At 40.7% G+C, this 27,151-nt stretch overlaps 3 protein-coding genes across 4 annotated transcripts; 1 reads left to right on the plus strand and 2 right to left on the minus strand.

Annotated features, from left to right (window-relative positions):
* Positions 1–5,356: 5,356 nt before the first annotated feature.
* LOC148815128 (uncharacterized) lies at positions 5,357–9,936 on the minus strand. 2 transcript variants are annotated; one of them, XM_088905740.1, is made up of 3 exons: positions 9,905–9,936; positions 9,548–9,633; positions 5,357–7,180 (listed from the first exon to the last, which is right to left on the minus strand). In XM_088905740.1, the coding sequence occupies exon 3, from the start codon at positions 7,170–7,172 to the stop codon at positions 6,192–6,194; it is 981 nt and encodes a 326-aa protein (XP_088761866.1). In that variant the 5' UTR covers positions 7,173–7,180; positions 9,548–9,633; positions 9,905–9,936; the 3' UTR covers positions 5,357–6,191. The 2 variants fall into 2 exon arrangements, with proteins under 2 accessions (XP_088761866.1, XP_088761865.1); XM_088905739.1 differs by lacking the exon at positions 9,905–9,936 and having other exon boundaries at positions 9,548–9,866.
* Positions 9,937–12,331: 2,395 nt separating this feature from the next.
* On the minus strand, positions 12,332–16,700 carry LOC148815129 (perforin-1-like). Its single transcript, XM_088905737.1, has 3 exons — positions 16,637–16,700; positions 14,887–15,450; positions 12,332–13,763 (listed from the first exon to the last, which is right to left on the minus strand). Exons 2-3 carry the CDS (start codon positions 15,426–15,428, stop codon positions 12,572–12,574), a joined length of 1,734 nt encoding a protein of 577 aa, XP_088761863.1. The 5' UTR covers positions 15,429–15,450; positions 16,637–16,700; the 3' UTR covers positions 12,332–12,571.
* A 3,375-nt stretch (positions 16,701–20,075) lies between these two features.
* LOC148815130 (E3 ubiquitin-protein ligase TRIM39-like) lies at positions 20,076–26,928 on the plus strand. Its single transcript, XM_088905349.1, has 7 exons — positions 20,076–20,232; positions 21,878–21,979; positions 22,601–22,720; positions 23,331–23,402; positions 24,638–24,664; positions 25,096–25,122; positions 25,868–26,928. Exons 1-7 carry the CDS (start codon positions 20,112–20,114, stop codon positions 26,395–26,397), a joined length of 999 nt encoding a protein of 332 aa, XP_088761475.1. The 5' UTR covers positions 20,076–20,111; the 3' UTR covers positions 26,398–26,928.
* Positions 26,929–27,151: the final 223 nt, after the last annotated feature.

Genomic DNA, 27,151 nt, shown 5'->3' on the forward strand with positions numbered 1-27,151 from the left:
AGGAAGCAAGAGAACAAATGTTGTAGACTACGGTACAATATTGTGCTCTTTTCTGTTTATTTCCATTAGTAATAGAAAGAAAAAAAATCCACACTTACTATATTTAATACATGATGACAGAATGACTAATTTAATTTTTTAAGCATTGAGATTTCGAGAAATTAAAAAAAATAACTGCTACATACAGAGCAGAAAAGTGATGCTTTCAGGCCCTGATTTTCTGAAGGACAGTACATTAGGCTATTTACAGTATATAAGACATTTATCTAAAATCTATGAATCTCATGCTTGAATTTAATGTATCAACATTTAAAGTCTGCTGAGGGACAAATGTTTCATTACAATTAAACCATTGCAGAGGAACAACTGTTTCCTTAATCCATATATACTGTAGTAGGATAAATTTAATTACTGAAATACAAACATTCTCAACACTTTCTTCTCAGATTTCAAAGTTCACATCTAACCTGAGTGTCCAGCTTACGAAAGGAACATGCATGGAAGAAAAATGCTTGATTTGAAACCTTATACTTGTCTAGAATTCAAAATAGATCTGTTGTAGTGTTCTCTTTCATGATCAAAGTCGCATTTTGAAAGATCACTATAGCCCATTTACAAAAGTATATCTAATTTAAGGAATTTAAGGAGTCCTCAAATTATTTCTCTCCATTTTCTTTCTGAACTATTTTAAAAGTTTTAATTTTTTTTTTAAATCCTATTTCCCTCTTTCTGATATTTAGAACTGTTAGTAATTTCACTCTTTTAGTCTTGAAATTATTATTTATGGCTCATGGATTCATCTTATTTAGCTGTGCATCTGATTTAGATATAGAAAATTAATATAAATTAATGTCAACAGCTTTTTAATGACATTGTACAAATCATTTTTACAAGAACTTTGGATTATTGGCTAAATCTAATTTAGTTCAAATTGAAGCACTATCTATTTAAAAATATGGACATGTGTTTGAAAAACACTGAAGCTGAATTCCTAGTGACGACATTCATTTACAAGATAACGTAAACAATAACAGGTACAGTATGTCAGCAGTGTCACCACTATACTTGTCTCCACCCCTCTGAGCTCACAAGCTGTCCGACACAAGCAGTGGCTCTGCATTTGAGGTCTTACAGTTCCGCAGTGATCAGTGAAGCCACAACATTAAGAAACGTATAAGCTCCTTCATCGTAAAAATGATGGTAATATATCTGATTGTAGTTTTGATGTGTGGTGAGTACTTCATGTTCACACTTCTCTGCCCGTTGCAGATGCGAGCTTTGGAGATTCAGTCCGTCCACTAAGCAATGAAGTCTACTCTGAAGACGGACAGGCAGTGACTCTGATGTGTAATTACTCTACCAGCATCACAACAACTCATTATCTCTTCTGGTACCGGCAGAGTCCCAGCGGAAACCCTGAATACCTCATACACACCGACTCCTACCAAGGAACCAAGAGAACTGAGGGCTATGAGATACTGGTGGATAAAGACACGAAACAAGTTCAGCTCAATATATCGAAGCTTGATGTGGCAGAAAGTGCTACATACTACTGTGCCCTGAGTCCCACAGTGTTTTAGAGCAGCAGAACAGTGCACACAAACCTCACTGTGAGGTGACCCACTTTTAACTCTCTTAACACTTCAGGTACTGCTCTATGTTCAGGTGAAAACAGTCCAATTCATCAAACTGCAACTCACACATGCATGCGTTTGCAAACGGGGAATAACGTTGTGGGATTTTACTTTCGCAGTGATTGTTTTAGTGCTCAATGCAGACGTCTCATTAATCTTGTCTGACATTTAGGACTGATAAACTCTCTGACAGATGCAAACACTTTACAGAGTGTCATGGAAATATACCTATCAAGTGAAGCCACAAGAGGTAGTACAGGCTTTTTATAAAGACGTTGTAATGCAGTGGAAAACTACAGCACTTAGTCCCCATCTAATACTTCCCCTTTCCTTACGACAAGACAGATTACAACATAGAAACGAAAGAAGAAGCGCCAATACATATTTTGCAAAGCTTAGCAGTTGCACTTGGCTAATTCGGTGATCTAGACAGTACATCCTGTCCTGACAAACTGTCTTCTGACAACCTGCACATAACTCAGCAGCTACATCCTTGTTATATATTTTTCTAAAGCTCTTCACATTTTAAGAATCAATTTACCCATTAGATTTCCATTTCAAGAGGCACAATGTAAGAAAAAAATGCGATTGTAATTGACTCAGCAAAAAATAATTTCAATATTTAAATTCATTGACTTTAATTTATTTGCTTACTGTCTATTTTTTCATATCTGAGTTAATGTCACAGATATTGATAGGAAATGTGTTTTAGTGTCTTTTGTAGTGTACACATTTAAAGTAAAATTATTTCACAACTTAGCTTAGTGTTCAGTTGAGAATTCTGGGAAACATTTCTTTCTCTTTCATCTAATACACATAATTCTTCGAGAGTTTCTTGTCAAGAACATTATAGAAAACGATTCTCACTTTTAAGATTCTACAAGCAGAGGTCAATTATAATCCTTAATTCCTCAAGTTTTAAGTACAGCTGGGAGCTGAGCTGCACCTACTGTAACTCTTTGACAGAGCTCTGGTAGAGTCCAAGACCGAGGAGAAGCTGAGGAGGGTGTATTGGTACAGAAGACAGCCCTGCCCACATCCTGCCTGGGTGTGTCTTAGACCTGTGATTAAACCCTGCAGATCCATAGCAGGACAGAGCATCTGGATGAAGAGACAGAGAATCTGAATCCTGTGTTGCCCTTTTTCCCAGGGCTACAATGGACAATTTCCTCAGTCTCTTAATGTTGATCAATTTCCTCCCAGGTATTTATAAATATGATGAATATCATTCTAATTATTACATATCAATTTTATTCTCCACTTCGTTCTTCTTTTCCACTTTTATGCTTTCCTTCACACACCAGCCATCCCATGTTTGAATTTTGCTTTTCCAGGTTTGGCAGTGGGTGACTCCATCTCTCCTCGACAGACAGTGATCCACAAGACAGAGGGGGACTGGGTGACTCTGAGCTGCTCCTATTCAAAGAGCAGTAGCTCTGATTACTATCTCTACTGGTACCGTCAGTACCCTCACCAGTCACCACAATTCATTCTCTACAGGGGAGAACAATCATGGAGTTCTGATTATAAGGCAGACTTTGCCAAAACCCGTTTCAGCTCTACTGTAACAGGGTCATCAGCTACAATGAGGATTGAACTCCTGACTGCCAGTGACTCGGCTGTCTATTACTGTGCTTTGAGAAGAGCACTGTGTGAAAAGTCATGGAGACGCCTTACAAAAACTTCAAGCACCCCCTCTTCCCGAGCTGTAACACACAACAGGATGTTCTGCTTGATTTCATCAGTACAGTAGCATCGGTGAAACCACACTGAATTTGATGTGGGGAGAGTAGAAGTATTTTTTTCATCATTAATCTGTTGTTCTACAATTGACTGTTTACCGTGGGTTGATCTGATCATTGTTTTCTGCCAAATTCCAAGGAACAGGTGCTCTCATTAAAAAAAAATCACAACAATTAACATAAACTGATCACAGTTACTATTAAAACTTTGAGTAAACTGCATCCTTCAGATGCATGGACGAACATAATTTGTCCTGCTTGGACCACAAAGAATTCTGCAACTTAAAAAAGTGCACCTAATTCACCAACTTGTAGTGAAAAGGAAAATATGTGCCAGAATTGATCACTAGGTTTTCCACTTTGACTTCTGTAACAGAAAGTTCAAATGCAAAGACGCAGCGATATTCCCCTGCCTGAATGTAGCTTTAGGGTTCTTTGCAATCATACATTCTGATATTGGAGTGAATTTGGTGAGATACTTACTCCTGGGTAGATTGGCAACCATCTTTGTAAGGCTGAAAAAACGAATCCACATTAAATGTATAGTTATAAAGGTAGTTCAATCAACAAAACGTTGCATGGAGACTTTATAACCCACTTTGTTGAAGATATTGTCGTAAGAACCAACAGGTGGCGATATTGCAACTCATATTTCACTCATATGTCGGTTTACGTCATGTATTGAGGAGTTTAAGAGTCTTTTTTTTCCCCGAGACAGTCAGTCCTAACTAAATATAAAAGCGCAAGCACACAAATTGTAATTCATGCATATCTCGCACCGCTGGAGCACGTCTTAAAAAAATTTGCTGCGCTACAAATCATGGAATCTAAATTCCTGTTAACTTTTGCTCTGGTGTTAATAGGTATTTTTTATTAAGTATTCTATTTATCCCTCTACTTTTTTTGCAGTGGAAAAAAAGTGTTGTTTTCTCCCTATAAAATTACTCTTGAATTCCTGTTTTCCAGAATGCGGAGCAGAAGACACGGTAACTCAGTCTCCAGAGAGTCTCAACATTGCCGAAGGAGGAAAGGCAACACTGAGCTGTACGTACAGCACCAGTAGCACTTCACCCAGCCTGTTCTGGTACATACAGTACCGCAATGACTTTCCAAGGATAATCCTACAAAGAGATGTTTCAGGTTATAAGGACAATGCTGAAGGGTTCAAAAACAGATTTGACGCCGAGCTCAATCCGAAATCAAACGCTGTACCTTTAACGATACGGGAGACGGCACTGACGGACTCCGCCGTGTATTACTGTGCGCTGAGGCCCCCAGCGACAAAGAGATACACAGGACGCTAACAAAAACACACAGCTACAGTAAGTGTACAGAAAGGGGCAGCGCTGTCGAGAAGATATTTTAACACGTTAAACTATAGATACAAGTACCATAAAACAGTTCCATTCTAAAATAAAAAAGGAATAAATTATGAAAAAAATGGCACTCTACTTCAGATGAGACATAAAACTGAGGTCCTGACTCTCAGTAGTCATTAAAATAACGCTTTTTTTCCCAAAAGAGTAGGGGTGTCTACAGATGCATTATTACTGAATATAAAACATATACTTTTTCATAGAATGTGAATGTTTAAACAATGTGATCAATATAGACAAGAAAATGTGTTATTTGTTTAATCAGATTGCATTTATCTATTACTATGAATTAGTATAAATTGAAGATCAGATCACACTTTAGGAGCAACTGATGCAGGAATACAGATTATTTCAAAGGGTTCATACACCTTTTCTCACAACAGTGTAGAATAAACATGCTTTTGTTTTCTTTACAGTCTCTGCAGACATTTAACTTCTTTCACCAGAGAGACAATTTAGTGTAGCCGAATGCACTTAGATGTGAGGTCATTGGCCAAATTAGTAAACCTGCAATTAACCTGGTAAAAAGAAAACCATTAGAAACCAGGGTCTTTAAGGTATAAGGTTTTAACATAAATTGTACAAAAATGGTCACAACTGTTACTTTTCATAATATTTATTTTGTTTATAAGACGTCTCATTACATTTTTACATATACAGAAAATATACTCTTCCCCATAGAGTGATGAACAACTGACAAACTACTGTTGAGGGTTAGTTTTCTCAAAGACTGATCATTACTAGTGTTACTTGATAGTCAAGCTGTTCTTGGCCTGCCAGTAAGTTTGTCTACACTTTGTTGAAGAAAACTCTTCACTAAGGCTAGATGTGGTTCAGCAGCGTCCTTTATTCCTGCACGAGGAGAGGAACACAGAAATGAGAGCAGCCTCTGAATGATGATGTCAAAGGCAATGAGTTTTATACAGCAGGTTCAGGGTAACAGAGCTCATGCCAAATTTCCATATTAAGAGTTGTTTTTTTCTACAAATACTTCTTTGTAACTGACCACTTTATCCTTTAGAAATGAAAATTCACCTTTTATTCAGTGAAAAGGAAGTATACAAACAGAATGTGTGAAATCTAGCTAAGCGTTCTATGGTTATACCATTAGCATCACAAAGATGCAATTATGTGCCAGGGATGTATTCTTTCTTACTATCACTAGGCAGAAAAAACATATTAGCAAGAACAAATAGTTACTATCTTGTACACTTAAAAGGTAAATGCTAAAATTCTTCCTCAACTTTAAAACGGGGGAAATGAAAGATGGTTTGAAGGATGAAGGCATTCCATCTTCAGCTCATTTGTTCACTTAACAAATCTGCAAAGTTAAAAAAAGACATTTCATTAAAAAAAAAAGTTGCAAGATAAACTGCCGACAATGACAAGCACACATCAGGGTGAGCTCATCCCACCAGAGAGTCCACCCAGAACAAAAATCAGCTGTGAATTTTCTGGTGGAGCTTCAGGGACCCCAAAAAAGTGAAACACATCCCACACTGCGTGCAGGCGTATGGCTTTTCTCCCGTGTGAGTGCGGCGGTGTAGTTTGAGGACATCGCCTCTGCTGAAGGCCTTCCCACAGTCCCTGCACCGGAAGGGTTTCTCCCCAGTGTGAATGCGCCTGTGCTTCGTCAGCGTGTCCAATCTGCTGAAGCTCATCTCACAGTAGGTGCAGCAGTAGGGCTTCTCTCCCGTGTGAATCCGCTCGTGCACGCTGAGATCTTTGAGCAGGATGTATCCCTTCCCACAGTAACTGCACACGTAGGGTTTCACCCCCGTGTGAATGTTCTGGTGAGCGTTCAGCCTGCACTTGCGGTTAAAGCTTTTCCCACAGTGGGCACAGCAGAAGGGTCGCTCCCCGGTGTGGATGAGCTGATGCATCTTCAGGGTGGTCCTGGTGGCGAAGCTTTTCCCACACAGGGTGCAGCAGTGCTGCTTCTCTCCCGTGTGCGTGCGCAGGTGCCTGTTAAAGTGCCCGGTTTGACTGAAGCTCTTCCCACACTGCAGGCAACAGTGGGGCCTCTTTCCCGTGTGGATTGTGTGATGGATGTTAAGTTCCTTCAACGTCCGAAAACTCTTCCCACATCGCTCGCAGCAGTGCCCACTATTTCCCACGTGGACCTGGAGGTGGAGGTGATCCAGGCCTTCTCCTTCAGCGAGCCCGTTTCCACCCAATGCACGCTGCCGGTGCCCAGGAGCCATTCCAGGAGGATGCGTCGGGGAGCAATCGCCGTGTGCGTGGTTCAGTTCGGGTGGTCTCCTGACTGGCAGGAGGCGATCCAGCCTGACCGTACAGGGCTTCAGCAGCCCCATGTTCTCCGTCTGGTGGGCTGCCTGGAGGTGCCGGAAGAGGCTGATCTGCGATGTGAAGCTGACTGAGCAGAGAGGGCAGGGAAGGATGGGAGAGCTCATTTCCATACGGACCTCTGAAGACAGAAAAGTGAAAGAGATGGGGAACTAGGAAGAGTGGGACCGCACCGTTTCCACACTCAATAGCTGTATAAAACTACGACTATAACCATAAATATACGTTAGGTGTAAAATACATCTATTTTTTATGGAGTGGGACATCACAATATCACCATTTAAGCACATTGTGAGAGTGCTTAAATGGAGAGTGTGAGAGGTGCTGCTGGGGTCTGTTAATTATGGAAACCTGTTTCCGCCAGGGAGTAAAAAAAATGTGCTATGGTATCTCACAATTGCGACTTTGCATCTCAGACTTGTGACTTTATATCTCGCAATTGTGAATTTTTTATTTTGCATCTTCGAAATGCCCACATTTCATTGTCTGTCCTCTTGTTATTGTAACAGCTGTCTTCTTTAGCTCAGCTGGCAAGACCTGGGTTCGAGCCAATGCAGTGAGGCACGAACTAGGGTGGGAGTGGCGAGGGCACAAGCCCTAGAACCCGAATCCGTTACAATAACAAAAGGACAGACAATGAAATGTGGGCCATTTCGAAGTCGCATATGTGAGATAAAGTCACAATTGCGAGATATAAAGCCGGAATTTTTAAGTCGCAATTGCAAGATATAAAGTCACAATTGCGAGATACTATAGCGCGTTTTTTTTACTCCCTGGCGGAAACAGGCTTCCATAGTTGATTTAACCTTCAACAAAAGTTACGCTAAGATGCCATAAAGCTGACTTGCTTTAGCAGCCCCAGTGACTTAATGCTACATAATAAAAGACAGGAACAACACCCACAAACAGGATAAAGCAGATCAATGTCTGCTGCATATCAAAGGACAAGACCTAAAGCAAGACAGAGCATGACAAGGAGTAATTACATATCAAAGAACAGGACAAGCACTCAGATTGTGAAAAAAACTTCTTTCCGACTGTATATAAGAGCTGGGAAACCCTTGCAGTTTGTCTGTTCTGTGGGGGCAGACCCAGAGTGCTTTGTTGGATTTATTGAGCTGAATCTGCACAAGACTGTGTCCTGCTCCTCTGATGAAGAATTTCCCACAATTTATATAATTGAAAACCATCTGTAAGATCTTCAGTTGTTCCGGGCTGCTCTGACTGCATGCAATGGACTTATGCAGCTCAATGTTTTGGCAACCTTTGGATAAACATATAAAGCCAGTGAAGCTCACGTTGACTGAATAAAAGACAGAAGTGATAGATAAGAACAAGACAGATGTGCATGAGCAGGCGTAAGAGGAATAATAAGCAAAGGAGCTTGGACATGGGACAGCCTAGGTGACAAAGCGAACTGCAATTCAAATTTCTGATACATTAGTTTACCTAAAAAAGTCACAGAAGAGAGCCGAGCGCAACAAAATGATTATAATCCCATGCGGTTACAGTGCCATATGATCTATAGAAAGGTAGATGGAACTCTCACATCGTTAAAAAGTAGAACCTGTTAAAACAAAAGGCTCTTTTTCCTTTGGCCAGGCAGGAACTCAAAGCAGCTGCAACATTAGCTTAGCAAACCATCTGAAATCATTCCATAAAAAGCCGGGCGAGTTCACTGCATTGCATTTTGTATAGTTATTGCCCCAAAGAGATATGAAACCAAATACTGACTTTTTCACCCACTTAAATTTCCCTTAAGGTGTTCCAATACTTATGGACACTTGAAATCACAGAGTTGCTCACAAAATGCTTTTGTTGTAGTAGATATCATAGTAGTTTTTTTTTGGAGTACACTTCTCTATGCAGGTGGAATATGGATTTACTGACTGGCAGACCACAAACTGTGAGGGTAGATGGAAAACTTTCTTCCATGCTGACCATCAATATACAGGTACTGTAGGTGCCCCTCAGCACGTGTAGGCTGCAAAGGAACAAGTAATAGGCTTATGCCATGCTGGAAAGAGAAGAAAGAAAACGACGTTTCGGTTGTGGAGCCCGAAGAAGTCTCCACAGCCGAAATGTTGCGCTTCCTTTCTTCTCTTTTCAGCAGGGCATAAACCTATTACTTGTTCCTTTGCATTTCACTGCATTTTCCCTGTGCGTATGACAATAAACTGAACTCTGAACTCAACAGATCGGAGTTAATGTTGTTGCCTCTAGAGGGCAGAAGAGTTGTGCACACAAAAAAGGTATCAACCGGTGTGAGCTATTTCTCACTAAAAAAGTTAATTAATGATCGTGTTCTCATTTGGAAAATTTGGAAACAAATATATCGTATATATAAAATACATTGCTTGTGGAAGTTATATCCTCTGCGAGTTTTGCAGCACTGTCGGAAACCTGTAGTTTCATTTCATATTAATTAAAGCGTTAAAGTGAAAATATTAGTGCAGCTAGCGGTTAGGAATTGAAAGCGAGAAATTACCTTAGGACAGTTGAAACAGCACAGCTCTCCCGTGTCTTCCGCAAACCGAGGCCACCTCTCCGTCGAAGTAGTTCACTGTGCTTGCTCTTGAGGGACCAGAAATAAGTTAAAATTTTTAAACTCGGAAGTAAATGTTCCAACTAAAACGCCAAACTACAAAATGATACTTTGTCTTTTCGTCTGTACACAACGGTTACCCCCAGCCTACAGTAATGGAATTCACAGCAACATGTTTGGCATCGTAATTACCAAAATAAATTAAAAAAGATGCAGGCAGTAACTAACACACAACCGTTAAGAGGACAAAAGGAAAAGGAAACCAATTACGTCAGCCATGGTCCGCCCATAGGAACATACCTATCTCGCCGCAAATAACAAGAAGGACTCAGTTCATACAATGTTTCGTCAAAAAAATCAGCATTTGTTTGTTTTAAAGCCTGATGAACAGTGTTAACATTGTTGTTTTTTTTTACAAGTTGTAAATTTACAAACACAATGGCCCGTTAAACAATAATAAAGGCTTTCGCCGTTTATAGGCACTGTCGTCTTCTAAAGCTCAGGAAGTGGGTGGGATCACAGCACTTGGATACATCTGCAGAACAAAAAAGCCCCTCAGCATTTTTGTCTGATCACCTCAACGGCGTCTGTCATGAGCCCAGAAGCAGGATTATTGCATTTAGTGGTCTGTGCACTGCTTTATTTCGGCTGTGAGTATTTTCTAATCTTCACCATCCACTGATATAACGGCTTCAAATGACGTTTACAGTTATTTTCAACATCTAGAATTCCCTCAATCTTTGCTAAAATGTGCAGCGAATTTAAGGTCGTGTAATAAAATTAATGTGGATATAGTAAATGGTCACCAGTACTTTTTTATTACAATTCTGCAGTATGATGCTTAAACACTTAATGGATTATTGTATACTGGGTTTGTGAAATATCCCTTACTTTCAAATATACTCTTGCAGGTGTGAGATCTCAGACTCAGGTGTCTCAGAGACCAGCTTCACTGACTGTGACTGAAGGGGGAACTGCGACTCTTCACTGTAACTACACAGCTAGCAACTTTAACAGTCTCCAGTGGTACAGACAGAAACCCAATGCAAGCCCAGAGAAAGTGCTGATATTGTATTTAGATGGAAAAGAGACAGAGAAAAACTTCTTTGGGTCTCTGGCCACAGGGAAGAGGATCGGGGTTCTGAATGTCAGCAATTCACAAGCAGAAGACTCTGCCACCTACTACTGCGCAGTGGAGGCACAGTGTGAGGAACCTGTGAGAGGAGCTGACAGAAACCCCCAGTGCAGCTAACAGAGTCCGCAGGACAGCTACATTGTGGAACTACGCCCTCAGCCCAGACTACGTTCCAGCTGACAGCTCTCCCAGGGCACCAAGGTGCTTTTGTTGTAGTTTTTTCTCAATAAAAGAATTTGAACTACTGGAAATAAATGTTATGTCCAAAAGCAAGACCCTACTGCACAGAGCTGAACCCCCCTGATGAATGGAGTGTGAACTCTGCATTTCAAAGCCAGGTTTCATGACCAAAACTGGTCTGCTCTGCCTGCAGTTACTGTATCTGAGCTCCTGCAGGTCAGTGCGGTGTGACGTGTGTTATTCTGAGTGCTGCCACCTGATTTTGTTTCTCGATACGCAGCTAGGCAGGTCTGCTGGAGACCTCATTAGTGGATAAAGATTAGGAAAACTACTTAAATCTTCACATTCTTAGTTTTCCTTTAGTTATTACAGCAAGTCACAGTTATATTTCTTTATTTTAACTCTTCAGATATCTTTTGGTTTGTGCTCCAGTTTACTCCCTGTAGTTGGTCCTTTTTGTAGTCTCCCTAGAGAAATTTTGTTGTCTGTTAATGTTCTTCTTCATCTACTGTAAGTGCTTTTTAACCATTATTTGTCAACTTTCTTAAGTTTAGCGATGTGTTTTCTGTTTATTTCCTCCCGATTTCTCCTAGGCCAGACCACATTCTCTTAATGACTGCCTTTCTAAGATAATCAGGTGTCAGTTACAATTTGCTAAATTTATGTCCTTTTTTTATCGCTGTGGGAACAACAGACTCATCTGTTGTCTTGGAGACATTGCTTTCAGGTGATGCCAGGATGTTTTGGAGACTTCTAATTCTTTTCTTTTGGTATGAGCCCCCAAATACCCCCCCCCTCCCACCCAAAAAAAAACAACTACTTTGACCTTTGACATCAGTATCTTCCACATGGTCATGTTATGCATCTGTCTGCTTGTTGTCCAGTGAAAACGAGCTGTTATATTCCTGGAAACAGACTTATTAATTAGCTTGTAAGAAAATGGCTGAGGCCGAACAATATCCTTTTCAAATGCTTTATTGTGTGTTCAGTTAAATGCAGCTCGTGAATCAGAATGCAAAGTACAAAATGAAAGTCGTTTAAGCCCATTGTATTTGGATTATTGTTAGACTCTAGAGGATTTTTCAGTATCCCAAAGAGGAGGGGAAACCACATTTACTTATATTGTTCTTCCTAATCCTTCTTGTTCAAGCCCCTTCGGGCACAGGTTCCCAGTGCTGTTGCAGAAGGGACCACACACCTGTTCTAGACCAGCTTGCAAACTTAATTGACTCAATTAACAATATAATTAACCCGAACTGTTTTAAGCTCTTAAACATGTTGGAGGTTGCATTTAAAAAAATAAAATCCCAATCTTTGGTTTTTGTGAATTCCTTAATAAATTGATTATTTAGGTTTTTGGTAAAGAGTACCATATTGTACTATGCCAAGATGACACACAATAACAAAGCTCCAGGTGAGTGTACTATGTCTCACAGAACTAACTGGTCTCCTGCAACATGCTCTGTCTGGATAAAATGGATTGGAGGAATGCCCTGTTAGGTGGTTTAAAGAGAAGTATGAGGGGGTAGAGATTTGAAGCTAAGTGAAGCCATACCCATTATCTGTTTAAAGGAACTGGGTTATCTGGCCTGGTTAGTTCAGCAAAAAGCAGTTAATGGTTATATGTGAGTAGTTTGCTGTTGCCTGTTGCGTTATTTCTTGACATGCCACACGGTTTGATTTTTACGGAACTCTGCCACCCAGCTCTCCGAGGCCAGAACTCCGTTCCTCGAGTGGAACTGCGTTGCCAGGCTGGGACTCATGGGAGAGGGGATGTACTCATTGCACTGGGGGCCACCCAGGCTGGGGGCGCACTCCACTGTATAGGAGAAAAAGAAGGTGCCGTGCTTAAAATAGCACACATTCTTCACAGTTCCTTGCTGGAGAGGAAAAGAGCACTCTCCCAGCAGGTCACTGTTCCACACGTGGTCTGCATCATAGACTTCGAACTTCAGCCGCGTGGCCATACTTATTGTGATGCTTCCAAACTCCAAGGTTTCATGCCAGATTGGATTGTCATTATTATTAATTACTCCAGTCTGTCTAATTATTTCACCATATGAAACCCGAACTGACCCATCTGTTTTACCGAGTATATCTCCGTACAGCCCCTGTGCCTTCAGGTCAGAGACCCGGAGCTGAGCCAGACCCTTCCTAGCGGGACAGCAGTTGGACTTGATGTCTTGATTGCTGTTGCAGACACAAGCGCAGCAGTCCCTGACACTCGCCCTCGTCCCCATCCGGCATGGCTCCGAACACTTCTTCAGCAGGGCATTCTCCAGGATGTAGTCTTGCAGGGCTTGCTGTAAGCCTTGCCTTGCCGGGTTTTTTATCGGCACCAACTCATGCAGGGGTTTCAGTGAGTAGGACACCACATCGGGGAGGGTTTTCAGGGTTTGGATCCACTGGTTATAAATCTTGGAATTTGAGGCGCCGGAGAAAAGGAGGTCTGTTTGCTGAAACAGTCCTCCAGTGACCTCAGAGTGGCGGTCGCTGAACATGCTGCTGAAGTTCTGGGCCGAGTGCATGCTCTTCTTCAGACTTTCACAACGGTGGAACTCAACCTTCACCGAGGGAGCCATTCCAATATTGGCAGAGGCCTCCACATCAAGGCAGTCCTTCACCGCCGTGTCCGTCAGCCCATTCAGGGTGGCTTGGCAGGACTTGATGGAGGTGATGCTCTTCACCTTGCCTCCCAGGCTGACCTGGGTGATGAAGTGAGTGCCGTAAGTCTGGATCATATAGTAATACTGGTGTTTAGTACTAAAAGTGTATTTTTTAGGGAGCATCTTCACAGAGACTTGAAATTCCTTGTGAAGTGGGGGCTTGGTAACTAACCTGTACCTGGAAACAGAAAAAAACAATTTCATGAAGAACATACGACCATACAAGAACATACAAGTGTTCGTAGTTCACTAGCTAATTACTCATATCAATAGCTCGTAGCTACAGATAATTAACAGAAGGTAATGTCATCCCCTTGAAATGTGCAGAGTGTAGACTTCTGCTGCATCAGAAGACCCCATGGTTTGGTGTAGTGGGGTTTGCACCCTGTCTAGAGAGTGGCGTTGAGGTTATAAGCCACTGTGTCTAACTCCTGGCAGGGACAGAGCAGATCTAGGATCGTCACACTGGCTTGGGCAACAGGTTTTCATAGCCTTCCAGCATCTAATGGAACTAGTATTCCCACTCAGGGGTAGTCCTGTCATGAGCAACTCTTATTTCAGTTGTTCTGTTAGATCCTATGAATGCAACAGAGTGACAAATATGTGGAGAGTGAGTTGCCTAGCTGAGGGAATGGCGACATAGCTGTGAGGTTAGGATGCCCAAACCCCCATCACTAGTGAGAGGAATGACCTAGGGAGCTGTTACAAGGGTGTAGATGAGGAGGCAGGAGAAGTGCAAGAGAGATACACAAAGGTAAGTCCTGGGTGCATGATATACAGTATATATGAAGTGGAGCAGGAGTGTGTTAGATGAAGATTTAACCTTCTTCCTTCATATTAACCTAGAGCAGGGCAACCAGACAAATAGTAAAAGCACAGAACCTTTTTAGTCCTGTGCAGAAAAGACTATTAGGAGTCAGAAATACCTGATCTCAAAAGCATAGATAAAGTCTACCCTAGTGGGCTTCTTCGGATTCAGCAGTGAAACACAAACTAGAGGGCACAAGTGGAAACTACTTGGAAGTGCATTTGAAACCAGGAGAAGGCGCCACTTCTTAAATTCCTAACGTATAGGGCTGTAGGAATATGAAACAAGCTATCCAGCAATGTTGAAACTGATACTCCAGCTTCCTTCATGACATGGCTGGCTGACATCCTGAGATCTATTTGTTGTGTAATTAGTGGAGTAAAAATAATTAAGCAGGAGTAAAGTAGAACATAACCTTTACTGAAAAATGTGCTGATGATGTAATGTATAATAATAATAACAGCAATATCAATATCAATAAGAAGACTGTTACCTGTAGAAGCTGCAGCTGACCTCATGGCTGGTGAAACTGTATCTATCTTCCTTTGACTTCTTCATAGCAAAGTTGGCGTCCCGGGAGTGAGTCCCCCCAAGAGCCGCCCCTACTCGAAACTTGGGGTTGCAATTTAGATCCAGGCCAGTTTTCCAGTTGTTTTCCACGCTGGAGGTGCTGTCGTTCACAAGGGATTCGCTGGACTCATAGATGGTGCTGGAGAGCTTCATGTTACAGCTGGCAATGGTTCTCCAGTCCACCATGGCCAAGGGGATCTTCTGCATCTTCCCGTTTAAGTACTGGTTCCTTCTCAATTCACAAGTGCCATCTGCCTTCTTCCAGTCTTCCATGTTGATCACGTAGGCACCTTTGCGCTGCATTTTCACTATGTCAAAACCTTCACCTGCCAGGTTGTAACCGGGCACAAATTCAGCCTTCTGGCACTGGACCGGTGTGCCAGTGTACCCAGCTCCAAGGATAGCAGGGCAAGACAGGACAGGAAGTGCCCAGCACAGGAAGACGAAAAGCCCTGGTCTCTCCATCTCCAAGGACAGCACTGTCAATCTGGAATGCAGAAACATTGAATAGAATTTCTACAATTCTGTAGCTGTCATGTCTAAAAACAAGCCTTTTTTCAAATCTCACAATCCCCAGAGTGCCAGAGCTTATTTTTTTTTACATAGACTTGCAGATGTTTTATTTTATCTGAATCCATAATGAAAGACTTTCAGTAACAAGCGGAACCTAAAGAACTAAGATAATATTTTAGTCAATCTTAAAGTAAATCTAAGTTCTAATGACCTGCTATACATATTTGACACAACACTAGTTTTTGTCACACATGCATAACTGTAAACAACAGAACAAATAACATAGCATGTGAATATTATACAAATGAGTTCCTTTGCAATTTAGAAAAAGATAAATATAGGTATTAAAGTTAAGCATAATTGAGAAATTTCTATATTTCTATATTTTCACATGCCTATATGAAGCACAATATTAGTTCCATTTTATTGAATATAATCTCAGGTTTTATTTCTTCTGTATTTAGTTTTCCTTAAAGTGCAGATTTTTCTAAGAACACACTAATTAATGTGATTCTAAAGTCCATTTGATCTGATTTGGTTATTTCATTTTGGGAACAATATACAAGGAAAGTGGATACAAGGAACCTCAATAAAGACCATAATAGTTATAGTATCTATCGTAGTTCAAAAGGGATATGACTCTACACAGCTTATATATACGTTTCTCTACACCTTACCCCTCCTGTCTTTGAGGTAACTTTCTCACATGCTCCAGAACTCAGACAGCACTTAAACCTTCCTTTCTCATCAGGAGTTTAGTGTAAATGTTCACCATTTGGGTAAATATTCACCATTTGGGGTTTAGTACAGGGGGAGCATCTGTGCTTAAGCAAGTGTGATGGTCAGAGTTTAGCATGTGGACTCAGCAGGAGTTCGCAGCTGCTACCACTACATGGGTATAAAGTAACACACAGATTCTGCTAGCAGTCTCCATCACAAGTAATAAACCTGAGTGCCTATGTCTTTAACAGGAAGCTTTGTCCTGACACTTGACTTCTTTCAAGATCTCCAGCTCCAATAGCTTCTAAATAGGAAAAAAAATAGATGAACAGAATGACTCCTCTCATTTGGAATATCTGTTGTGTTGTTATGCAATGGGAAAAAAAACACATTATTTTGAGTAGATTTTAAAATAAATTAATCTCCCGGATGTCACATACCTTCTGATCAGGTCTTCAGCGGTGAAGCCAGGAACAGAAGCCAGTCATCTAAGATCAAGCCAAGCCCAGCAGTGGATCTGTTAAAGGTCCCGACAGTAGATCTTTTGAATCTAAATGATCCCCACACACTAAAGGGCTGCTAAATATATAGACCCTGCATTAGGGCTGTCTCGTTGAGGTTGACCACTTTCAATGCACATTAATACATACGATGCATATAGATATATTTTTTTGTGATACTCCCACCTCCAAACTTACAATGCAAAATAATATGTGGCTAACGTGCATGAAAACTAACCACAATTAACCACATCAGTATTGAGGTCCAGCAAAGCCCAGCTAAAAACAATCTTGCACTCATCCTGGGAACCACTAAAGAGACGAGTTCTGTGCCAGGCTGGCAGCTGCAGTAGGTGGGTTGATGGGTGCCTCACTGACTGATTTCTCCATCAGTCGTTTTAATAAGCATTCACTTTTCAGACTTAACGAGACTTCAAGCTGATTCTGCCTTTAAAACGCTTCGTACATACTGTACACATCTTTTTCAAATTGAATAAGGAATGGCTATTGTCTCCTTATTTTCATGTTAATCCTGCATGCGTTGCTGCTGCATATAAACCAGACTAACAGGGTTTATCTGTCCCTTCTATACACTGTCCTGTTGCTTCAATCTGAATGAGCCAAGAGCATTGAAATTGCTGAAGAGCAGTGTCATTAGTATGTAGGGCAACTAACACAGAAATCTGATCTGCTAAAACCACAGATGATCTGGTGTAACAGCAAGCCTCCCATCCTAGGCCATATTAGCGCGCAAGAGCAAAGAACTCTAGGTAGGTGAAACAGAGCAAGGATTTGACACATAATTGAACACTTACAAATTGTAATTGTACCTTCAAATTAGAGCCTTTAAACTTCTGATCCAGTTACTTGGGTCTGTTTGATTAATACACCTTAACTATTGACTTCATGTTAAATATTGACAATTCCCCTTAATGGGTGGCATGGTGCAGTGGTTAGTATTGCTACCTTGCAGCACTGGGGCCCTGGGTTTAATTCCTAGGGTGCTATCTGCATGGAGTTTGCATGTTCCTCCCATGTTGGCGTGAGTGTCCTCCGGGTACCCCAGTTTCCTCCCACAGTCCAAATATATATTGGTAGGTTATTTGGCTTCTAGATGTGAGTGTGTGTGTGTGTCTGTTTCTGTGTGCCTGCACTGAAATGGACTGGCACCCCATCCAGGATGTGCCCTGCCTTGTGCCCGTTGCTTGCTGGGATAGGCTCCAGCTCCCCCACAACCCTGAACTGGAAGAACCAATTAGAAAATGGATGGAAGGAACTTTTGAATTTATTGCAATTGTATGTTATTGTGGAGTTTGTGTGTTCTCCCCAGGGTACTCTGGTTTCCTCCCGCAGACCAAAGACATTGAGTACTGGTTGGTTAATTGGCTTCTGGGATAAACTGGCCCTGGTGTGAGCATGTGTGTCTCTGTGTGCCCTGTGATGGACTAGCGTCCTGTCCAGGGTGTATCCTGCCTCTTGACTGTAGCTTCCTGGGGTTGGCTATGGATGGATTTCCTTTAAATTTTGTGAGCTACTTTGTGAAACCATTTGAAATGTAACTGGTCTTTGGGTATGACTGTCACCTCATAGACTTTTACCCGTCACACTCTCCTTAAAAGTAAGAAGTGGGATGACTATCACAGAGCAAAAATATCACATTTATTTTATTTATTAAAACCTTAATTATAGTAGCATTAAGGTATTGAAAAAGCAACAGTTGCATATTCATCTGAGGAGGATTGACACCCTGTATCTTAAAGAAATTATGTGACTGGAACATTTGAACTAACATCTACTAGGGCAAATGTATTCCATGAAACATGTCGTATGAGAATAATATAGTTTATCAAACAATATTTATAATTAAATATTATACCATATAGTTTAGCACCAAACCAAAGGTGACATATCTGTAGCTGTTTAGTATGGAAGAAGCTTAGTAATAAGGACTGTAGGTACACACACCTAAGGGAAGAATGGAATTCAATGGATATTTGAAAATTAACTTAAAAACTGTGCATTAAGACCGTGACCCTCACCAGCACTACGTGATTAAAAATGGACAGCTGGGCTGTTAAACTGACTTCACAGCAATTCAATTAAAGTTTCTTATCATTTCTATGGCCATTTCAAAACTGCTCTGCACAGGAGAGAAAAAGCTACCTGCAATTTCCTTTCTCATGAGATAAAAGCAGCGCTGAGGCAGCAGAAAAGCAAACCTCTTGATGCAAAGTGACCACAGGCCAATCGGAAAACCAATTCAAGCTTTGTTCCAGGAATTCAAGGCCACAGGTTGTGGCTGAAATAAAAAATAAATTCTCTCTGATCTCTTCTGGTTTTACATGCAGAAGCTTGTGTGTGTTTTATTTGGGGTTTTATCGTTCATTTTTTTCTCTCTCCATCTACTGATTCATTACTTTTTATTTTTACTTTGACTTTATTTTTTCAAGTAACCCTGGGGTTAAGAGAGGACAGTTTCGCATATTGAAATGTACATTAAACAGCATTTCATCCTAACATATCATTTATTAGCTATATGTTTTGTTAGCTCACCAGTGGCAGGTTAATGTTTCTCAGACTCTGCTGAAAAAACTGTGAACTGTGGGAAATCGAAATTAACTTGTTCAATCAGCATTGTGCTGTCAGCCGAGAGGAATACAGTCATGACTCTGATTCAGACTTGATTTTAAGCTGAACTCTAATATGCAGACCATATACTCTAATTCAGATACTGCCTGATTTTAAACTTTTTAAAACTTTTTTATAAATTATGATCCTTTTAGGAGCATGCATCTTATTGCCCATTGTGTAACTTCAGATACATAGTTGAAATATAAGGTATTGATCATTTTACAAAAAGATGAAAAATGTCATGTTTGATCTGGACTCTCTGTATAACTTCTGTGTTGTGACTTTCCACACTCTGAGATGCAACACCAGCACACATCCTGGAATAAAGAAGAGTCAGAGAGGAATATCCGTGCTCTAATGTCGAGACATGACGCCAACAACAATGAAAACAGGACAGCGAGTGAAAAATTACAGAGCAATTGATCCATATTCCTACAGTAGAACAACTTTCCTTGTGAAGCGCAGCCTTGTGAAGCAGGAGGTTCAATTAAACACAAGAAAAATGAAAATAAAATAAATGTGCCTCTTTCACATGAGGGACAAACTACCAAGAAACATATATCTGATCCTGATCTATACTTCCTCCAATAAGTGTAGTATAATTTCCTTAGAGGTAATATACTGTATTCAAGGTTTTCCTTTAGTTAGTCAGAGAAACCAGAACGTTGCAATGCAAGTTTGAAAACATGAGAAAAAGGGGAAGTGATCCATATTACCCAAACATATTTTTCCTTGTCTCTACACTTCAGTACAGAATACAGCACAGGACAGGTCTCTTACAGCTATGTCCATGGAGCTGACTCCGGCTTACAACAATCTGGACCACATCTACCAGGATGCCTATTCCTGCAGAGGCCAAAAAGGAGACATGGAAGAAGGACGGAGCTCAAGGAGACCTGTGGCAGGTACTAATCTCAAATTATAGCCATCTGTCTTCAGATGCTCCACAATTTGTTTTTTTTTGTTTAGCCCAGATCGAGTTTCACACATCTCTTTAAATCAGTACCTGCTGTAGCACAGGGCAAATTTGAGAGAGGTGTACAGTAGGTAGTTGAATAACTGGTTTAAACAGGTATTGACGAGCCCCACTGGAAGGGGAGCCAGAATATTTTATGGATCTGGAGGACTGCGTCCGAGTTCTCTTGGAAATGGGAAAAGCACAAGGATTTCCTGGCGTTTCGTGGGTTCAGAGTCAAGAGACTTGCATACTGTATTTAACTAAATAAATCTAATTAGTACTTAATAGCAAACCTGGAATTACATTTACAGAGCATACAGTAGTGTGTTACAGTTAATAGTTTTATTCTGAGACCAAACGATTTTAGGCAAACAGCAATATTAACACAGGGGTTTATTTTCCAGCATATGAAAGGATATTTTTTAGGGTAAAAGACAGAACTGCAAGAGGCAGGTCTCAAAGGTTTTGTTTTCCATGAAACAGAAGCTTCCCCTTTCACTTCTCTGCCTGTACATCTTAAAAATATCCCTTTTCAGATGGAGACATATTCTCTCTATTCTAGTGAAGACATTTGATCATTGATTGTCATAAACAATAGGTTAATAGGGGTTCTTAGAGCTTTCCATAGTGTTATGGGAAATTAATCATCAGAGGAGCAGGACTCAGTCTTAGTAAGATACATTTTTATTGTTCAGTAAAGACAGTAATGCATGCTGGGTCTTCCCTGGAGAACAGACAAACTGCAAGGGGTTCCTTAACAACTCTTATATAGGCCCAAAGAAGTTTGTTGTACAACCTGAATGCTTGACCAGTTCTTTGATATGCAATTACTTTTGAGCCTTTCCTTTGATAAGTAACAGAGATTGTTTTCATTGACTTAGTCTTAGAAAGTGGAAAGGGTGGAAAATAAATCATTTATTGAAAACTCTGTAACATCATTTTAATCCTGGTAATTATTTGTTGCCGCTAAAAGAATCCTAGTGGTGGCACTGTGGCTAAGGATCTGTGTCTGTGACTGGAAGATTGCCAGTTCAAATCCTGTGGCTGGCAGAAGATTCCTACTCTGTTGGGCCCCTGAGCAAGGCCCTTAACCCCAGCTGCTCCAGGGGTGCTGTATAAATGGCTGACCCTGCACTCTGACCCCAAGCTTCTCTCTCCCCATCTGTGTGTCTCATGGAGAGCAAGCTGGGATATGCGAAAAGACAAATTCCTAATGCAAAAAATTGTATATGGACAATAAAGTGATCTATATGTTTCTAGGGAGCATGCTATTAACATTCAACAAGCTATCATTCCTGCCCTGTAGCCAGACAGCACGACAGCCACCCATCTTCAAACTGTCTCTATCATGACAACTACAGTGCTACACTGAAGCAAAACTTGCTGGATCTCATCAACAACCCAAGTCACTTCTGCCTCGCTAGTTATTTCTTGTGATCATAATCTTTGTCCCAAGAAAGTGAAAATACCTCTTCAGCCTGGAATGCTATGTTTAAATGGAAAAAAATACGTTGTTGTAAATATGACACACTGCTTTGTGCGTGCAACCTACTAGGGTGTCATTTCAGTCTTGTCTTTTTTTACCTTGGCAGCCCACCACACAGGCCATGAGTCACTATACAGGAGAATATCTTTCATGCTGGGTGGCCTGTGCTGTGCACTGACTGTTGCCCTCCTAATCCTATGTTTTTTCAGTGAGTATCATTTCATGTTATAGATGCATTTTTTTACATATTACCTGATGTCATTAGTAAAACATTCTAACAGCATTAACAATTGTTGTCGTTGTTTTGCATTTATTATACTGCATGTGGGCATGCATGTGTGGCACAGAGGCACGGTGGTTAGCATTTGTATGTTCTCCCCATGTTCACGTGGGTTTCCACAAGTTTCCTCCCACAGCACAAAGGCAGGCTGGTGGGTTAACTAGCTTCTGAGAAACTTAGCCCTGGTGTGAGTGTGTGTTTGTGTCTGTGTGTGCTCTGCGGTGTCCTGTCCAGGATGTACCCTGCCTTGTGCCCCTTGCTTGCTGGGATAGGCTCCAACTCCCCAGCTACCCTGAATTGGATAAAGGATTTGGAAAATGGAGGGATGGGTGTACTGTACTGCATGTGTCCTGCGTATCCCAGGAGTGAGTAAAGGATCTTTCAGATCTGTCAAATTAATATGGCAGATTGCATTTGATGTAATCAGCCATGCTTTTGTAGAAAATACAATGTACAAAAGAAGGGACCGCTCACAGTTCACATATAGAGACCATATTTATGGCTGTGGCACAGTCCGTGGTCTGTACTGTTTTTTTTTCCATCGCTAAGCCTTCAGGATCTCCAGGCAGAGGACAGAGGATGTCACCCTTGTTGCGACACTTCAACCAGAGCCCCAGAACCAGAAGGAGAAACCTCTCGAGTGCGTTCCAAGTGAGAAGCTGAAAGATGGTGAGTTTTTCAGGCAGGCTGGACTTTTGGAGGAGGTTAGATTACAGTAATGCCTTTCATTGAAGTTGTAGAAATGGGACAAATTATGATGTCTCAGTATTTGTTTAAAGAACAAAGGTATTTCAGGGATCAGATGGTATTATATCAGTATTGTTCTGGGATGAAACTAAGATAAGATCACTTTATTAGCCCTATACAATTTCTTGCATTAGGAATTTGTCTTTTCGCATACCCCAGCTTGCTCTCCATGAGACACACAGACAGGGAGAGAGAAGCCTGGGGTCAGAGCGCAGGGTCAGCCATTGTACAGTGCCCCTGGAGCAGCTGGGGTTAAGGGCCTTGCTCAGGGGCCCAACAGAGTAGTATTCCTCTGCCAGCTGCAGGATTTGAACTGGTAACCTTCTAGTCACAGGTGCAGATCCTTAGCCACCGCTCTGCCCTAATGTCTAGTATGGATATAGTATATAGTACTATATATGACTCATGCAATAAGACATCACCAACAGACTCCAGCACTGTGTAACAACAGAGACATACAGTGAGGTTGAACTGAAGCAAACTACAGGCCTAAGACACAGAATCACTCAACAGAAATTTCTTCATTGTTTAGATTTGCAGGAACGTATCTACAGAAATCTAACTGAGAGATGTGCCAGCATTCCCAATGCAGAATGCAAAACAGGTAAAACATGTTCACACTTTTCTTTGAGCTGCAGTTTGGTGAGGAATTACTATTTTTGAGTACTGCAAGTTAAAATAAACAATCACATTTTAGAATGTTAATGGTAAGTTCTTATTGGTGTTGTTGTAACAGACAAATAAGTTCTGGATCCTGAGATGAAGTTTAAACAACTGAGTTAATTGCATGCAAGGAACAATAAGACTGAAGTATTGTTCGGAATATAGGTACCAAACTTCCAGTTTATATAGCACATTTCAGCCGTTTCTGACAGTTTGTTACCATGGTAATGGGGAGAACTCACGGTTTTGGTCGGTTTTAGGTTTCCTTAGTTTTAGGTTTCCTTAGTTGGGGGGTCTCTAGCTTGCATCTGGAATTCTTATCAGTTAACCCCCATCCCTGCCATAACTCAAAGCCTAGAATGTCTTGTGTCACAAGAAGTCCTTGTGCACAAAGGAATCAGTTAACCCCCTCTTCACATCTTATATCTTTCTTCAGTGTCCATTGTTGCTACCTACTTGAACCCTTAATTGAGCTAACAGAAGAGTCTGGACTCTTCTGGTACTTACTTTCAGGGGTAGTGTTGTGCAGGTGCTAAATGCGGAGCGCTTCAAATCCCAAGTCCAGTGTCATGCTCTGATTCTACATACTCATTACTTTTTGAATCCATAAAAATATAGAGAGCACTTCCAGGATCTGATGGAATTACAGATGTGTGGCAGGAATTCTTCGGTAGGAGTGAGAAAACAGCTGGACTCTCACTAAAGGCCATCTAAGGCTTCTGTTGTCAATAGACACATCGGGTGACAATTAGATAATTGGTGGTTGTTTATATCAGCTTCTCTCAAGGGGTTAATAAAGGGGATGTTTGGGGATATAAAGGGGGATATTACCGTGTGTGGGTGTTTGATAGCAGTTTGTGGAGGTAGGTGGAGGTTGTTTGCTGTAAAGTTCTAGTGACCCATCCAGTATTGCTTTTGTAAGTTCTTAATATCTTCAGGTCCCTGCAGCCACCTTCAGTAAGGGTGGGATCTGCCTCAAGATGGTAAATAGAAATTATTATCCACTTTACACATATACTGTATACAACTTACATTTTACATTGCTGCATTATTGAGTGCCCTCAATAATTGTTTAGATATTCACTTATGGCTTCAAAAATGTCTTCAAATCAAGCAGCCTGATGTTATTTGAAATTTATATGAGTTAACCAACACAGAAACTTTATTATCCCACAGGATCGATGGGAGCAACCCCTGGCACAGGTACTGTTATTGAAGTGTGCATATTCTCCCTTAGAAAACAAACCTGCATGCTATCGATTACTGCAAAAAAGAGTTTTAAGATAGCAAACTATTTAGGAATAGTACTATGAACAATGTAAAATACCTTTCTAAAATCTGAAATGTATCTCATAACAAGTTTTTTTTTTAAACAATATTTAGTTTTCAAATGTCAGAGATGGAATGACAGAAAGAACTGTTCATGGTGGATTTGAATTATCAAAATTTGAGGATAGCAGATATTGTTTTTAAAAGACATCAAATGTTTTAAGACTCTGCATTATTTACATTTTTGAGTACATAGAATACATTCTTCTTTACAGTGCTATTGTAACATAAATTATAATTTGGGGAAAAATATTTTTTCTAAACACATTTGTGTTGAAATTAATTCACACATCTCTCCTCTCTAGTCTGGAGATTGATCCTTGACTCATCAGGTAGGACATTGCTTGTCAACACTATTTTTTATTATAGTATGCTGTACAGAAACAGGTTGATTTTGTTTCACAATATATTAAATTTGGAAGTATAGTAGAAAGTGTATTATAGATAAATATGCTGTATTTTAGCCCTTCACCTCATCTTTTAAGAGATCAAATTCAATTTGCATTGATATTTTTTTCTGTAAGTTTGTCAGTCATTGTGCATTAAAACATTTCACATCATGTAGCTAACTGTCAATATATCTTGGAAAAGCTTTCCGTGTTTGTATTGTGGGCTAGAAATTAGATGTATGAGTTTAAGGGGGGGGGCACCGATCTTTTTTGTTTGGTTCAATTTTTTAATATTCCTTCATGATCATACACACCATGAAAACTCCTAACAGGATGAGAACAAGCTTAAACGCTGTTTCACAGTTTATCCAGTAGATGGCGTTTGGCACTGGCGGTGATAAGGAATCTGCGGTTCTGGAAAGGGTAAAAAAGGCGAAGTAATTAAAGGCACCGCCAGAACATTTTGCACGCTAATTCGTGTCCGGTTTCCTTATCACTTTGCAGTTCACCCCGACTTTTGCAAGGTGCCCCTTGTCTGAGACAGGGGTGACATATAGATACCTTGAGTATTTCTGTTGATGGTTGCGATTGTTGGTGGTTTGCCCTCCATAAAATACACACTTATTTGTCAGATTGCTTTTCTAAATCTCATGTTAATATCTCAAAATCTGTTCTTTTCTCCCTTGAGCAAATATCTATCTGGATCCCAGCACTGCCCATCCAAAGCTGATACTGTCCGAAGGAGGAAAGCGTCTGAGATGCGGAATTAGTAGCAGTTATGTCCATGACAATCCCCTGAGGTTTAATATCTGGCGCTGTGTGCTGGCAACAGAGGGGTTCACTGCAGGCAGACACTACTGGGAGGTGGACCTGGGGGAGAATTTGGGCTGGACCTTGGGTGTAAGCAAGGAGTCTGCACCAAGAAGAGGAGAGTCCCCCTGGACCCCAGAACAGGGTTATTGGACCCTGTCTTATGGAAATGAATTCAGTGCAGAAACAGAACCTCTCACCCAGCTTTCAGTGACCCTTAAACCCAGAAAACTCGGAATGTTCCTGGATTACGACGAGAGACAGATCTTATTTTACAATGCAGAGAGTTCAGCTCACATCTACACCTTCGCCAATATGGAGTTCGATGATCGCCAGAAACTGTATCCAATTTTTTGCACTGGGTTTGTCAACTTTGATCTCACTATAACGTCTGTTAGAAAGAACTAAGGGAACCGAAACTGCTCACGAGAACGATTGCAATTCGAGGATGTTAAAATGTCTTTACTTTTTTGCAATAGGAGCTAACTTGTTTTTGGTGAACTTGTTTCTTCGATACTTTTGTTCATTCAAACTCTGGACTAATGCTATTCCAATTAGACTAGTAATGGTTCACTAGTTCATCAGTACTTAAATGTTCTTCCAATTCAGGGTTGCAGTGGAGCTGAATGTGATGTGGCATTAAATCTGCATATTCCAACCTTCTCACTCATCTGAAGATCCAACTCCATAAGAAACATGGGCAACTAAGCCTTCTTGTGTGCTGCGTCACATCTCTGGAAGTCATTGTCCAGATTCAGTAGAGATTCTGCCACGGCCAACTTTCCAAAACCCATATTGACCCATATTTTAATAAAGCTTTTATTGTACAATTTACTTTCATTCTTGGCTTCATTTAGTCAGTGTGCTGTGTTATTTTCATGCTTTGTGTGTGCTATTGTAGTTTTTTAAAATAAAAATGAATAAAATAAAAACATAAAATAATTACTTTCTTATTCATTTCACAAACCACTGCAGAGTAGCTCAACTCCATCTGCGGCTGTCAACATTTTCAACATTTGTTCTTTTATCGCAGAAGGGTAAGTCTTGATGGAGAAAAAGAACTAGAAAAAGGCACGGAGATGACTGTGCAGTACCCCTTATTTTCATAAACCGAATATCAATTTGAGGCGAAGGTGCTTTCGATCGAATACATTGAACTGCA

Source organism: Atractosteus spatula, chromosome 25, assembly GCF_055471065.1.
Source record: "Atractosteus spatula isolate fAtrSpa1 chromosome 25, fAtrSpa1.hap1, whole genome shotgun sequence".
In the NCBI taxonomy this organism is placed as follows: domain Eukaryota; kingdom Metazoa; phylum Chordata; class Actinopteri; order Semionotiformes; family Lepisosteidae; genus Atractosteus; species Atractosteus spatula.